Source organism: Macaca mulatta, chromosome 14 (genome assembly GCF_049350105.2).
Source record: "Macaca mulatta isolate MMU2019108-1 chromosome 14, T2T-MMU8v2.0, whole genome shotgun sequence".
NCBI classification, from domain to species: Eukaryota; Metazoa; Chordata; class Mammalia; order Primates; family Cercopithecidae; genus Macaca; species Macaca mulatta.
This window is the reverse complement of record NC_133419.1, coordinates 9111053-9127344: the sequence shown is the minus strand read 5'-3', so window position 1 is coordinate 9127344 and position 16292 is coordinate 9111053. Positions and strand designations below refer to the sequence as shown.

Sequence of the window (16292 nt, the reverse complement as noted above, 5' to 3'; positions counted from 1 at the left end):
GGAGGGCCTGAAGAGGAAATAAATAGGTAAAGTATCAGGCCCTGTGCAATGTATTCAGTAATAGTAATTATTCTTTATACTAACTAAATAAGTTCATAAAAATTCATAAACATGGAGTGAGCCTTAATTATTCAAAGTAAATTACATCATAAGAAAGATGTAATTTACATTGCCCTACGCAATGTATTCAGTAATGGTAATTATTCCGTTTTTTTTTTGCAACAGAGTTTTCCTCTTGTCGCTCAGCTGGAGTGCAATGGCACGATCTCGGGTCACTGCAACCTCTGCCTCCTGGGTTCAAGCAATTCTCCTGCCTCAGCCTCCCGAGTAGCTGGGATTACAGGCGCGCGCTACTACGGCGAGCTAATTTTTGTATTTTTAGTAGAGATGGGGTTTCACCATGTCAGCCAGGCTGGTCTCAAACTCCTCACCTCAGGTGATCCATCTGCCTCGGCCTCCCAAAGTGTTGGGATTACAGGCGTGAGCCACCGTGCCCAGCCCAGTAATTATTCTTTATACTAACTAAATAAATTTGTAGAAATTCACAAACATGGAGGGAGCTTTAATTATTCAAAGTAAATTACATTATAAGAAAGAAGGTAAGGGCTGGGTGCAGTGGCTCATGCCTGTAATCCCAGCACTCTGGGAGACCAAGGCAGGAGGATCAGTGACCAGAGATCATGCCACTTCTCTACAGCCTGGGTGACAAAGTGAGACCCTGTCTCAAGAAGAAAGAAGGTAAATAGATTTGCCTGTGGAGAGTAAGAGGGTCAAAAATGTGCCCCATGAAGTTGCTAGCACAAAACCAGGTACATATAATATTAAAAGAAATAATGAGGTGTTTGTTAGAGTTTCTTAAGATTGGAGAGACTGTAACTCATTTGATTTTCCCCCTAAAGTGGTTTTCCGAGTCCATATCCCAGTGAAGGACACCTCCGTTCTTCCATTGGCTCAGGCCAAGAACCTTGGAGACCTCCTTAAATCCTTTTTCTCTCACACCCCACGTCCAACTTAGCTACCGGTCCTGACATCCCTCTCCAGGATCTGGCCACCTCTCACCATTTCCACTGCCACTACCAGGTCCACAGCATCATTGTCTCCTGAATGATTGGGACAGCCTCCTAACTAGTCCGTTGGCTTCTTTCTGCCGTGTCCGCCTGTAACCAGCTCTCCACCCAGCAGCCAGGGTGCTCCTTTCCAACGAAAGGTCAGGTTTTCTTGCTCATATCTCTCCCGCTGACTTTTCATCTTTCCTCCTAATACCCAAAGTTTGAACCAGCCTGTGTGAGGTTCTGTAGGAGCTGGCCCCTCCTCCTTCTGTCCTCTTTCCCTGCTGCCCCTTGCTCTCTGCTTCTGCCATGCCAAATATGGGTCCATTTCCTGTGTCTCCTCGTCAGAGGGAACAAGCCTGCCTAAAAGAACAAAACCCTTCCTCTGTTTTATTTTCTTGCTTTATTTTTCTCATTATTCTCTTGCTTTATTACCACCAAACATTTTTTTTTTTTTTTTTTTTTTTGAGACAGAGTCTCGCTGTGTCGCCCGGGCTGGAGTGCAGTGGCCGGATCTCAGCTCACTGCAAGCTCCACCTCCGGGGTTTACGCCATTCTCCTGCCTCATCCTCCCGAGTAGCTGGGACTACAGGCGCCCGCCATCTCGCCCGGCTAGTTTTTTGTATTTTTTAGTAGAGACGGGGTTTCACCGTGTTAGCCAGGATGGTCTCGATCTCCTGACCTCGTGATCCACCCGTCTCAGCCTCCCAAAGTGCTGGGATTACAGGCTTGAGCCACCGCCCGGCCCACCAAACATGTTATATAGTTACTTTTTTGTTTTGGTTGGCCTTCCCTCCATTAGATGGAAGCTCCTTGAGAATAGAGACTTTGTTTTTACTTGCTGCTGTTTTCCCAGCACCCTGGCACATTAATAGTTGTTAAAAGACCTCTGAATAAGGGAGTGTGGTTGACTCTCCAAATAGGGTCTCAATTGCAATACCAATGGGACCACCACAGTTTTATCTGGTTGTCAGCTTCACAGATCCAGAATTTTATCTAATTTGTCTATGTATCCAGAATTGATCATATTCTTGGAGTCTGACTCATGGTAACCCAGCTGTCAGTAGACTGATGAGTAAGCCAGGTACAAATTTGCTTATTTTACTGTTCAAGTAGATACCCTTTCAATGACTGAAATCCCACATTTAGGCTATCCCATTCCTGCTGTGGAGATACTTAAGAGACTAAATTGTGAATCAAAGTTTGTGACTGTGAGGCCGGGTGCAGTGGCTCATGCCTGTAATCCCAGCACTCTGGGAGACTGAAGCAGGTGGATCACTTGAGGTCAGGAGTTTGAGACCAGTGAAACCCCATCTCTACTCAAAATAAAAAATTAGCTGGGCATGGTGGTGGGTGCCTATAATCCCAGCTACTCAGGAGGCTGAGGCAGGACAATTGCTTAAACTTGGGAGGCGGAGGTTGCACTGAGCCCAGATCACACCACTGCACTCCAGGCTGGGCGACAGAGAGAGACTCCGTCTCAAGAAAAAAAAAAAAAAGAAAAAAAGTTTGTGACTCTGAATTCCACGCTAAATGAGTTGGATTGAAATGTTAAGCAAACATTATGTGTCTGGACTAGAGATACATAAAATGCTTAGAACAGTACCCATCATGTGGAAATTATTCAGTCACTGTTAGGCCATGCATCAATGGCAGCATGATAAAATAGTCAAAGTGTGGCCAGGCGTGGTGGCTCACACCTGTAATCCCAGCACTTTGGGAGGCCAAGGTGGACAGATCACCTGAGGTCAGGAGTTCGAGACCAGCATGGCCACCGTGGTGAAACCCCATCTCTACAAAAGTACAAAAATTAGCTGGGCATGATGGCAGGTGCCTGTAATCCCAGTTACTCGAGAGGCTGAGACGGAAGAATCACTTGAACCCGGGAGGTGGAGGTTGCAGTGAGCTGAGATCGTGCCATTGCACTCCAGCCTGGGCGAGAGAGTGAGACTCCATCTCAAAAAAAAAAAAAAAAAGACAAAGTGTGAAGGTTGGCTTTTCCATACAAACAGTGCCAGGCTGAGGTTGCCTGACCCTCAGGTCTTAGGAACAGGTGTCCTTCTGCTATAAAGGTAAATATGATATGTCAGTGATTTTAGCTTATCACTATTAAATATTCCTGTGCAATTGACAGCTGTTCTTTTGCTTCCGTGTTCACCATAAATCTGCTGATGATTTGGCTGCCATGTCCCTGTCTAACAGGGAGAGAATGCGTTAGCCTGGTGATTTGACGTTACCATACCCTGGCCAGTTATATTTCTAGTAAATTAATAAACTGGTTATAATTTGATTTTCTCTGTGGGTGTGAGAATGTGCTTACCCTAGGATATGAAAATATGGTACTATTGCTGACTACATTTATCATTAAAAATGATGAAACCACCCACCGCGGTGGCTCACGCCAGTAATCTCAACACTTTGGGAGGCCAAGAAGAGGGAATCACCTGAGGTCAGGAGTTCAAGACCAGCCTGGCCAACATGGTGAAACCCTGTCTCTACTAAAAATAGAAAAATATTAGCTGGGCGTGGCAGCGGGCGCCTATAATCCTGGCTATCCGGGAGGCTGAGGCAGGAGAATTGCTTGAACCCGGGAGGCAGAAGTTGCAGTGAGCCGAGATCGCGCCACTGCACTCCAGCCTGGGCAATCAGAGCAAAACTCCATTTAAAAAAAAAAAAGAGAGAGAAAGAAAGGAAGGATGAAACTAGCCAGGCATGGTGGCTTATGCTTGTAATCTTAGCACTTTGGGAGGCCGAGGTGGGTGGATCACCTGAGATCAGGAGTTCGAGACCAGCCTGGCCAAAATGGCAAAACCCCATCTCTGCTAAAAATACAAAAATTATCCTAGCCTGGTGGCACATGCCTGTAATCCCAGCTACTCGGGAGGCTGAGGCAGGAGAATTGCCTGAACCCAGGAGACGGAGGTTGCAGTGAGCTGAGATCATGCCACTGCACTCCACCCTGGGCGACCCTCCGTCTCAAAAAAAAAGAAAAAATGATGAAACCAGCATTAAGTGTTAATAATGAATCTTATGAGCTTGGTTAAAGGGGGTGCATCTTTGAGAACTGGGACTGGAGTTGGTGAACACTATTGGATTTCAGCCCTAAGGCTGAGGACCGGAACACCAGACTGTGCCTTGTTTACCAAAGTGCTGTCACCTTGCCACATCCTGCGAGACAGACTGTCATTCTCTCGAAATATCCCTGCCCCACAACATTGGCCCCAGAGTGTTGTAGCCGACTGTATATTAGGAGAATCTTTTGGAGGGATAGTTTGAGAAAATATATTCAAATTATAGAATCTCTTTTTTAATTATAAAAAAAATAAAGACACGGTGTCACTGTGTTGCTCAGGCTCAGGCTGGTCTTGAACTCCTGAGCTCAAGTGATCCATCTGCCTCGGCCTCCCAAAATGCTAGGATTACAGGCATAAGCCACCATCCCTGGCCAAATTCATAAAATCTTTTTCTATCCTTTGACCCAGTAATTCTCCCTAGAGGGGAAAAAAAAAATCTCTTCTGAAGAAATAATTCAAATTATGGGAAAAGCTCTATGCATGACGATATGCATCTTAGCATTATTTTATTTTTTAATTTAAAATCTTAATTTGCCAAATCACTTTTCACCTAAGAATCAGCATTATTTGTAATCACTGAAAAATCACAAACAACCCATAATCCAGCAATTGAGAATTATGTAAATCGTTGTAGATCAATTTAAGCAAATAACACAGCTACTAAAAAGGATAAAGACCTGTAATCCCAGCACTTTGGGAGGCCGAGGCAGGTGGATCATCTGAGATCAGGAGTTCGAGACCAGCCTGACCAACATGGCAAAACTCCCATCTCTACTAGAAATACAAAATTAGCTGGGCGTGGTGGCACATGCCTGTAGTCCCAGCTACTCAAGAGGCTGAGGCCGGAGAATGACTTGAACCTGGGAGGTGGAGTTGCGGTGAGCCGAGGTTGCAGTGAGCTGAGATCGTGCATTGCACTCCAGCCTGGGCAACAAGAGCGAAGTGAAACTCCGTCTCAGAAAAAAAAAAAAAGGAAAAAGATTGGGCCAAGTGCAGTAGCTCATATGTATAATTCCAGCATTTTGGGAGGCCGAGGCAGGTGGATCACTTGAGGTCAGGAGTTCGAGACCAGCCTGGCCAACATGACAAAACCCCATCTCTACTAAAGATACAAAAATTAGCTGGGTGTGATGGCGGGCACCTGTAATCCCAGCTACTTGAGAGGCTGAGGCAGCAGAATCGCTTGAGCCCAGGAGGCAGAGGTTGTAGTGAGCTGAGATCTTGCCACTGTGCCCAAGCCTGGGTGACAGAGTGACTCCATCTCAAAAAAATATATAACAAAAAAACAGTGTGGGAAAATATTTATTATTAATATAGAGTGAAAAAATCAGCACATAAAATACTTAGGTTTATATTTAAACTAAGATTATGACTAATTTGTATATTTGTAATCTTAATATGCAAATTATCAGCCACCATGCCTGGCTTTTTTTTTTCTCCTCAGATGTGAGGTCTCGCTGTTGCCCAGGCTGGTGTTGAACTCGTGGGCTCAGGGGATCCTCCCACCTTGACCTCCCAGAGTGCTGGGATTACAGGCATGAGCCACCACCCCTGGCCTAGAAAAATATTAAAATACTATTAAGGAATATTCAAAACTGGTTATTATATCAGGATGGTAGAATAAGGGATTTTTTTTTAATCTATTTTCCATTGCAGCTGCCTAATGATGGTTTTGAATCTGTTCTCTGGCATTCTGTCCTTTAGTTGCTACCAGTTGACCACTCGGCAGTATAACTTCTTAAACTTGCAGCCAGGAGGAGCCCTAGGGCAAGGAAAGCTGCAGACTAGCTGGCTTTCTGGCTGCTATCCAGGCAAGGATTTTGTTTTCTCTATTACAGTTGATTATCCTAGACTTTAGGGAGCAATGGGTCTCTGGACTGTAGGTTTCAGCCTCCATTCTGGGCTTATCTTTGGATTCTTGTTGATGAGTCAAAGGAAAAAAAAAAAAAAAAAGGAGTGACCATCAGTGAGGTGTTTGCTGACTCTTCTAGTATGAGCTCAACCTTGTTATCTGTTATCTGCCGGGAGTCATTTCCTTTGAAAATGTGTGGTATACTTTACCAGAGTAAGTAGTAATATCCCATTCCTTCTCAGGAAAATGTGTACACGTAGGTCAAAACTATGCATTGTAAAACTCAGATCTGTTTGAAAACAGAGAGGTGGGGACAGAAAGTAAACATACGAAGGATTTGACAGGACAGATTACCAGCCTGGTGGTCCTTTCTGGAAAATGTTTGCTTTCTTGTAATTGCCTTCAAAATAGGGACAGTGTCCTGAATGTTGGTTACAGTTGTTGAAGATTTCTTTTTGAGATTATGCTTGGATGATGGGGCCTTAAAAAGAGAACCCACCCAGTCCTGTTTTGTGCCTTCGTTTGGACATGCTCTCCCTTTTCTTCCAAGGAACTATACACTTAATTAGTATTGGGTCTAGTAGGACTGAGATTTTGTTTTCCTTTTTTTTTTCCCTAGGGTTCTCAGAAGCGAACTATCTCCACCCCAGAAACCCCCCTAACAAAAAGAAGTGTATCAACTCGTAGCCCCCATCAGCTTCTCTCACCATCAAGTTTCTCTCCAAGGTATGGATCATAATTCATTCAAGTGCCATAAAGCTGGCTTCCCCTCCCCTTTCTCTGGCTATCTGAGGAAGGCTAGCAGCAGAGTTATTTATTAACTGTAGGTGGGCATGTACATCTGCAGTGAATTGGCTTGAAAGCCTATTGCTCTCTGCCTTCCTTGCTTTCCCTTTCTTTGTGGAAAATTACTGATTCTTACAGTAATTAAGGAAACTCACTTTCCACCCACTTTTCTAAGGCTCATTTCCTAGATCAGGAACTGATACCTTCTATTGAAAACAACCTGTCTATTCAGAAGTCTAAGAGTCTTAACAGGTCTTGTCAGTAGAGGCAAGTAGGTTTCCACCTGCTTTTGTTGGGTTTCTTTTTCTTTCTTTTCATCTAAAGTTTTTGTTTTGTTTTGTTTTGTTTTGTTTTTAAAGAAAAGCACGTATCTTTGTTCATAATGTTTCGTAACCTGTTTATTGTTTCAAACTCAGGTTACAACTAGTTTCTGAGTTTTCTTGTCACTGTGAATCTGCACTGACTTAATTGGTATTTTGTCCCTCTGCCACCACTGCACATAAATCCACAAAGATCATATGTAATTTTTTAAAATCCGTAAATGACACGTCTCATATTAGAGAATTCCATAGGCAAGTGCTCTGCTGAGTAGATGGGTTTTTAGGAGCTTCCACATCAAGATGAGGCTCAGGAGCAGTAGTATTAACCCTTTAGGGAAACACCAACTGCCAGGAGTCATTACCTCTACTTTGGATCACTTCTAGATGAACCAGAGCTTAAGATTTTTCAACTCTTGGCCGGGCGCGGTGGCTCAAGCCTGTAATCCCAGCACTTTGGGAGGCCGAGACGGGCGGATCACGAGGTCAGGAGATCGAGACCATCCTGGCTAACACTGTGAAACCTCGTCTCTACTAAAAATACAAAAAACTAGCCGGGCGAGGTGGCGGGCGCCTGTAGTCCCAGCTACTCGGGAGGCTGAGGCAGGAGAATGGCGTGAACCCGGGAGGCGGAGCTTGCAGTGAGCTGAGATCTGGCCACTGCACTCCAGTCTGGGCGACAAAGCGAGACTTTGTCTCAACAAAAAAAAAAAAAAAAAAAGAAAGCTGGTGATAGAAGCTCTGCAGTCATTCAAGGTGAGGGGTTATTGGATTTTTTTTTCTTTTTTCTTTTGTTTTTTTTTAAGATAGGCTTTCACTCTGTTACCCAGGCTAGAGTGCAGTGGCACAATCATAGGCTCACTGGCCTTCCAGGCTCAGGTGATCCTCCTACCTCAGCCGCCTGCGTAGCTGGGACTACAGGTGTATGCTACAAAGCCCAGCTAATTTTTGTAGAGATGGGGTTTTACCATGTTGCTCAAGCTGGTGTCGAACTCCTGGCCTCAAGCAGTCTGCCCCCCCTTAGCCTCCCAAAGTACTGGGATTACAGGCGTGAGCCAGCGTGCCTGGCGGTATTTGGATTTTGAAGGACAGTTTTACTTTAGGGTGGTCTACTGCTGCTCTGGGGAGTTCTCAGACTTTTTGGAAGAAAGCTTTCTAGGCTTAACAAGAGCATCTTTGCAACCGGGTATGTAGGGATGGCTCTTATGGACATGCCAGCACCATTGCAGGAGTTATATTCTCCAAATGTCAGTACAATGCTCTGAAACCTGTAGATCTGTTTACAGCTGTCCTCATGTGAGCATCTTGCTGCATTAAAGGGCCTGCTGTAATGGATGGCTCATGGAGCTTCCCAGGGAAGAGCTTGGAGAAGTTGGCAAAATGCTGCCTAGTCATTTTTTAATGCACACTAATAAAGCTGACAGCAGAAACTGGTTTTGTAATGTATGAAAGTAACTTCTAAATTATTCAGGTAGAGGTGGCACTGGAGATTGAGATAATTAATTGAGCTCATTTTCTGTAGCCTCTCTGTGAAAAGAAAGAATGATGGCATTAATTGCGATGGTGCCCCACATAAAACTGGTTCCTGCAGAGTTTCAGTGCATTAAACAAAGCCTGTTTTAAATAGAGCTCTGTACGGCGTGTTTACAACCAGAGAATTAGAAGACTTCACTGTTATCTAAGCAGATCGGCAATATCCATGTGTTCTTAGAGGTGTAATTTACCAGTCAGGGAGTGGAAACGTGAGAACTTGGCAGTTGAGCCTAGAAAAATGGGAATGTTTGCATATCACCAGACTGTTAATTCATTACTTCTCCACCTCTATAGACACTGGGGAAAGTTGATTAATTTTAACTTCATTTTATTGTTGTTTCTACTTTGAACCATATTGTGAGTTTTTATATATGCTCAGCAAGTTTTGGCTTATCCACAGTTGCAGGCTCAGATGATGTTCCAATAAATGCTAAAAATTCATAAGAAGAGAAAAATGGAACTTAAAATTTGCCTTTTAATCAATTCAGGATCTGGGGTTTTTTTTGCCTTGCTTAGTTTTAATGCCAAGAGAACGACAACCTTTTAAAATACGTTTCTGTCTCTAAACTTCTTTAAAAATGTTTGGTATTCCTCAGCCTGGTATTCCTCAACCCTTCATTCCTGAAATTCCTTAAAGGTCTGGGTATGTCCAACCCCGTTAAACTGATTCGATTTATAAACTATGAGGCCACCTTCCTTTTCTCTAGTCCCCATTTCCAAAGATAACCTCATGTTATTCCTCTCTCCCTTTAGATATGAACACAGTAATATTAATCCTTTTTGCTTCCAATTAGTGCTACTCCCTCCCAGAAATACAACTCAAGAAGTAACCGAGGAGAAGTGGTTACCTCCTTCGGCTCAGCACAGGGAGTGTCTTGGTCTGGGAGAGGAGGAGCTGGAAACATCAGCCTGAAGGTCTTGGGGTGTCCAGAGGTACTAACAGGGAGCTACAAATCCATGTTTCAGAAGCTCCCAGACATTCGAGAAGGTGATTGTTTTTCCCTTTGAAATTCTGGTGGATATAAAACCACCTGGAAGGGTCTAGAGTAACAAAGCTTCAGCTATGCTGGTAGAACAAGTTCCAAGGTTGCCTTTGAATATATGAGTTGGTAATGTCTTCATGGAATCCCTAGTAGTGGAGGGACACTGGCAATACTATCAGTGATTGCCCCAAGTTACTTCACTTGGCTAAAAAGCACATAACCATTCCCAGCAGCAAAAACTCGAACGATGTAAAGGAATTCAACTTAAAGATATTCATGGCTCCTTCCTTAGAAGCCTTCTTCGGCCGGGCGCGGTGGCTCAAGCCTGTAATCCCAGCACTTTGGGAGGCCGAGACAGGCGGATCACAAGGTCAGGAGATCGAGACCATCCTGGCTAACACGGTGAAACCCCGTCTCTACTAAAAAATACAAAAAACTAGCCGGGCGAGGTGGCGGGCGCCTGTAGTCCCAGCTACTCGGGAGGCTGAGGCAGGAGAATGGCGTGAACCCGGGAGGCGGAGCTTGCAGTGAGCTGAGATCAGGCCACTGCACTCCAGCCTGGGTGACAGAGCGAGACTCCGTCTCAAAAAAATAAAAAAAATAAAAAATAAAAAAAATGACTGACTTTAATATTTTACAATGTGCTGTATTTTCTCTTCTTGGCAAGTGAAATGTCTTAACATAGTATTTTTTTTTCCACTTCTGGGATTGCAGTTCTGACATGTAAGATAGAAGAACTCGGCAGCGAACTCAAGGAACATTATAAGATTGAAGCTTTCACTCCTTTGCTAGCCCCAGCACAGGTAAGAGTTGTTCTAATAGTTCTCACTAATTAATATTACATTTTTTAATCGATGACCAAGAGCCATCCTTCTTGCTTCCTTTTTCACTTCTTGTCTGTGTTCTAGTTTGAACATCTATCTTGGTTGAATTTGGGAAAATAGGCCCTTCTGAAGAAAGATTTGTAAGTGCTGTCTGGTTTTGTGGCCAGAGAGTGATTTTCTTCCCACTTGGATTAGAGTCTTGCACATAAGCAGAGACTGAAGGCCTTGTTTCCCTTGGTGGTGAGTCAGGTAGCTCCCTGGGGATTTCCCACAAGTAGAAGCATTCACATATCGAGATAAAAGGACAGCAGCGAGGGTGGGGTTTTCAGAATCTTGTTCTCTGGACAATGACTCACAGTCTCTCCCCTTGTTTGGTCTCTTGTTATAGACAAACTGCTACCAATACTATCTTTATATCATAGTTTAATCTGGTGTATATACCAGTACTTTCTCTCTAGAATGTTTTCTAATTTAAGAGGAAATATATTCTAGAAGTTTCTTTAAAGTACCTTTGTCAATGTTTACATTCAAAGAATGACCAGTTGGGGAAGTGATGCAGAACTGTGTCATAGAAGGAAGTGTTGGAGGACTTGGAAGGAAATAATTGAGGGAAGGCAGGGAAGCACAATCACTGGGAAAGATGAGACTTCCTCTCTTTTCTCCCAAGAGTGGGAACAGAACAGAGGAAGCCATAGGGACAGAGATTTTAGCTCAATTAATAAAGAACTTCCTGTTAGGAGGTTGTATGGTATGTGGCTAAGGATATGGCTCTAGAGCCAAATTTCTGGTCTCAAACCCAAGCTTCACCCACAGTTTGACCTTGACTAAATTATCTAACTTCTCTGTTGCTTGTTTTCCTCATCTGTAAAATGGGTACAATAATATCCACCTGATGGTTGTTGCAAGGATTAAATGAGTTAATATATATAAAATGCCTAAGAATACATTTTAGAATAGTGCATGGTATTTAGTAAGCTCAAGAAATGTTATCATTAAGTAGTTATAGCTGTCCAAAGATGCAGTGTGCTGCCCTGGGATGGTGAGGACCAGGTGGGGTGGGCATCCAGGGGCAAGTTCCCCTACACTAGAGATGCTCACACTTAGGCAGCCTCCTCGGAGGGCTCAAGTGCTGGGTTGGTGGGTGGACAAGATGCCCTTTCAGAGTTCTTCCATCCTGAGAGTCAGTGATGATGCTGTAGTCACCTCAGGGTCAAAGCAATGCCCTGCCAAAAAATGTATTTGTTGTTTGCAGTTTGTTTTGCTATTCATCCTATTGACTTCAGATTTTGAGCTCCTGCTCCAAAGACTGTCATTCTTATGCTGTGACCTTCCTTTGGTAGGAGCCTGTCACTCTGCTGGGCCAGATTGGCTGTGATAGCAACGGGAAACTGAACAACAAGTCAGTGATTCTCGAGGGAGACCGGGAACATTCCTCGGGTGCTCAAATCCCAGTGGATTTATCTGAGCTTAAGGAATATTCTCTGTTTCCCGGACAGGTGAGATTGGAGGAGTTCCACCAGGATGCAGGTGCACTCTTTACTCCTGAAGAGTACGTGCTGTGCCATGTGCAGCTGCTCCTTAGTTCCTGTCTCTGCTGCCATGGGGTGTGGGTGGAGCACATGCCCCAGAGCAGACACCACTGTTGGGATTTCCATTTCCCCCATGCTCTGACCGAGGCTCTGGGACCCAACTGCCCAGCCTCAAATCCTAACTCCCCACTCCATGAGGTGCATACCTGTGGGCAAGGTACTTAACCATCTAAACCACAGTGTCTTCACTCACAACATGGAAATAATAATTCTTACCTCATAGGATTTTTGTGAAAATTAGATCACGTATGTAGAGCATAATTATTATTACTAATGCAACGCCCTTAATTTGTTTTCTGCAAAAATGCCCTAAGTTTATGATTATAGACTAAAAGTAGCTGGACAATGCTTTTTTTTTTTTTTTTTTTTTGAGACGGAGTCTCGCTCTGTGCCCCAGGCTGGAGTGCAGTGGCGCAATTTCAGCTCACTGAAAGCTCCGCCTCCCAGGTTCACGCCATTCTCCTGCCTCAGCCTCCTGAGTAGCTGGGACTACAGGCGCCCGCCACTGCGCCCGGCTAATTTTTTGTATTTTTAGTAGAGACGGGGTTTCACCGTGTTAGCCAGGATGGTCTCGATCTCCTGACCTTGTGATCCGCCCGCCTCGGCCTCCCAAAGTGCTGGGATTACAGGCATGAGCCACCGCGCCTGGCCTGGACAATGCTTTTAACTGCCTCAAAATAATGTATTCCAGACCTCGTTGATCTCCACTGCTTAGCAATCCTGTTTGTTTTTGTCTTTCAGGTTGTAATTATGGAAGGAATCAACACCACTGGTAGGAAACTTGTTGCCACCAAACTCTATGAGGTACACAGTGTACCCCCACTTGCCTCTTGGTTTGCTTCAGGCAAAGTGTGTCTGGAAGCTGTCTGTTCTAGAAACTGGTCCTTTTTAGGAGCCCATTTATTTGTCAGTTCTCCATCTGTAAGTGGAAATCTACCCCTGGGCCAGGGGTCAGCAAACTCTTTCTGTAAAGGGCCAGACAGTAATTCTTTTAGACTTTGTAGCTACATGGTCTCTGTCACAATGACTCAACTCTGCCTTTGTCTACAAAAGCAGCCACAGAGAACTCTTAAACAGATGACTGTGGCTGTGTTCCAATAAAACTTTATTTAAATAGTGGGCTAGAGCCAGATTTGGCCCAGAGGCCATAAGCTTACCTATCCCTGCTCTAGGCAACAATCCTCCAGAGATTTTCATAGAATGCCAGGAAAAGTAGCAAGACACCCTCCCATTCTTGCCTAGAAGTACACTGATACTTTAGGTACCTGTTTTGCTCCCACTTGTCGCTGGGTGTTTTATGACAATTGAGTAGTGACCTCCGATTACCTGGGTTTCTTCGCCCTCTGAGCAGTATAGAAAAATGGCAGGTCCTGGCCGGGCGCGGTAACTCACGCCTGTAATCCCAGCACTTTGGGAGGCCAAGGCGGGTGGATCACAAGGTCAGGAAATCGAGACCATCCTGGCTAACACAATGAAACCCCATCTCTACTAAAAATATAAAAAATTAGCCAGGCGTGGCGGCGTGTGCCTGTAGTCCCAGCTACTCGGGAGGCTGAGGCAGGAGAATGGCATGAACCCGGGAGGCAGAGCTTGCAGTGAGCCAAAATGGCACCACTGCACTCCAGCCTGGGTGACAGAGCGAGACTCCATCTCAAAAAAAAAGAAAAGGAAAGAAAGAAAAGAAAAATGGCAGGTCCCATCAGATCCAAGGAGCAAGACAGAGGCACATCCTTCCCCTGCCCTCGCTCCTCCCCACTGTCCTCCCATCACACCTGCACCACCCCCCAACCCGGTGCCCTCCCCTTTCCTTACCAAGGTGATGCCTGGCGCAAGACCTTACTTGAGCTTTTCACTTGTTTTTAGGGTGTGCCACTTCCATTTTATCAGCCCACTGAAGAGGATGGAGGTGAGTTTCAGTTCAAATACTGTTTTTGCAAACAGTGAGGGTGGTAGACATGAGTCCAGGAGTGCAGTTTCCCGAGCCCAAGAAAGCTGCAGAAGCTGCTGAAGAGCAATGTGACCAAGCGGTGAGGGTACCACCATCAGTGAGTTCGTAGGTTTTTTGTCACAAGACCCCTGATCTGAGCCCAGTGAGCGTTGGTCGTGCTGTCACCTGAGTTCTGCCTACATGAAGCATGTTGTTTAAAGACTAATGTCTAACAGGTATTTTTGAAGGTTGCCTTGGAAAGGAAAAAGATGTACAATTTCAAGAAGAATTTCTTTACATGCAGTGTGGGCCAGATGCAGTGGCTCACACCTGTATTCCCAACACTTTGGGGGGCCAAGGTGGGAGGATCACCTGAGGCCAGGAGTTGGAGACTAGCCTGGGCAATATAGGGAGACCCTGTCTCTACTAAAAATTATAAAATTTAGCTGGGCTGGTGGTGCGTGCCTGTAGTCCTAGCTAATCAGAGGCTGAAACAGGAGAATTGCCTAAGCCCAGGAGTTCAAGGTTGCAGTGAGCTATGGTAACACCACTGCACTCCAGCCTGGGTGACAGAGCAAGACTGGCTCTTAAAAAAAAATTAGAATTAATTAATTTTTTGAAAATGTAATGTGGCATCCTGGATTGAATCCTTGAAGAGAAAGGGAACATCAGTGGAACAACTAGCAACGTCTGAGTAAAGCCAGGAATTTGCTTTTTTATTTTTCTGGCTCTAACACTCAACCTCGAAAATCCAGGAATTTGGTTACCAGTGATATACCAGCATTAATGCCTTAATTTTGAGAAATGTTCATGGTTACCTAACATGTTAAGATTGGGGGCCCTCTGGTGAAAGACACACAGGAACTCTGTACTATCTTTGTAACTTTTCTACAATTCTAAATTTGTTCTAAAGTGAAAACTTAAAAATAATTTCTTTTTTTTCTTTTTGGTTTTTTTTTTTTTTTTTGAAATGGAGTCTCGCTCTGTCCCCCAGGCTGGAGTGCAGTGGCAAGATCTCGGCTCACTGCAAGCTCTGCCTCCTGGGTTCAAGCGATTCTCCTGCCTTAGCCTCCCAAGTAGCTGGGATTACAGGTATGTGCCACCACGCCTGGCTAATTTTGCATTTTTAGTAGAGATAGGGTTTCTCCATGTTGGTCAGGCTGGTCTCAAACTCCCAAACTCAGGTGATCTGCCCACCTTGGCCTCCCAAAGTGCTGGGATTACAGGCATAAGTTACCACACCCAACTCTCAAGGCATGCTTGTAAGCACAGTGGAGCACTGTTCAGGATTAGCAACCAGATCACTGACACTAGCATGTTGTCAACACCCCATGCATGTAACAGTGGCCAGAGCCATTCTTGGAGATGACCTAGAATCAGGAGTGAAATTTAGGACTCTGTTATATTGCACATTTTATCAGAAAATACAAGTTTGGCCAGGCGTGGTGGCTCACGCTGGGGCAGGAGGATTGCTTGACCACAGGAGTTTGAGACCAGCCTGGGCAACATGGTGGAACCTCGTGTCTACAAAAAGTACAAAAAATTAGGCCGGGCGCGGTGGTTCACGCCTGTAATCTCACCACTTTGGGAGGCCGACGTGGGCGGATGACAAGGTCAGGAGATAGAGACCATTCTGGCCAACAAGCTGAAACCCCATCTCTACTAAAAATACAAAAATTAGCTGGGCGTGGCAGCGTGTGCCTATAATCCCAGCTACTCAGGAGGCTGAGACAGGAGAATCACTTGAACCTGGGAGGTAGAGGTTACAGTGAGTGGAGATCGCCACTGAACTCCAGCCTGGCGACAGAGCTAGATTCTGTCTCAAAAAAAAAAAAAAAAAAAAAAATCAGCTGGGTGTGGGCATGGTGGCATGTGCCTATAGTCCCAGCAACTCGGAAGGCTAAGGTGGGAGGATCACTCTCCTGAGTCCAGGAGGTCAAGGCTGCCTTGAGCCATGATCATACCACCACTGCACTCCAGCCTAGGAGTCAGAGTGAGACCCTATCTCAAAAAAGAAAAAAAAGAAAATACAAATTTATAGGGGCAAGGGTGGCATGCTGGTATTAGGTCAACTTCAGGTAATGAAATCAACCTGGCTGAGATACCAGGAGCCTGAGCTGTGTACCAGGGAAGCCTTTGGAAACAGTTTAACAGGTTGTTAATGAACTTTTGTATAAGGAATTAAACGAGGCACTCATGGAGATACAGAATAAGACATGGCCCTTGCCCTCCAGAGACTCACTGCTTACACTGGGGCTCACATCTCCTGTAGGCTTCTCAGAGCCAAACTTAACTTTGTCCCTACCCCACCACCACATGAAACCTACTCTTCCCCTTGAATGCTTTGTCAGTTCATGG

General features: G+C 44.9%; 1 protein-coding gene and 1 long non-coding RNA gene across 11 annotated transcripts in view; one reads left to right on the top strand and one right to left on the bottom strand.

Moving 5' to 3' along the window:
- The window catches only part of POLA2 (DNA polymerase alpha 2, accessory subunit), a 47084-nt gene that overhangs the window by 9104 nt on the left and 21688 nt on the right, over positions 1-16292 (top strand). For 7 of the 10 annotated variants that reach the window (XR_013403278.1, XM_077961043.1, XM_015113712.3 and 4 more), the window contains 6 exon segments: positions 6595-6701; positions 9406-9599; positions 10309-10397; positions 11759-11914; positions 12749-12811; positions 13871-13913. Coding sequence is in view for 9 of the 10 variants with exons in the window: in XM_077961043.1 (XP_077817169.1) it covers positions 6595-6701; positions 9406-9599; positions 10309-10397; positions 11759-11914; positions 12749-12811; positions 13871-13913 (652 nt within the window). In the remaining variant the exon portion in view is untranslated. 10 annotated transcript variants of the gene reach the window in all.
- LOC144334127 (uncharacterized) lies at positions 11442-15205 on the bottom strand. Its single transcript, XR_013403579.1, has 3 exons — positions 15132-15205; positions 13628-14264; positions 11442-12345 (listed from the first exon to the last, which is right to left on the bottom strand). It is a non-coding gene; the product is annotated as an uncharacterized LOC144334127 (long non-coding RNA).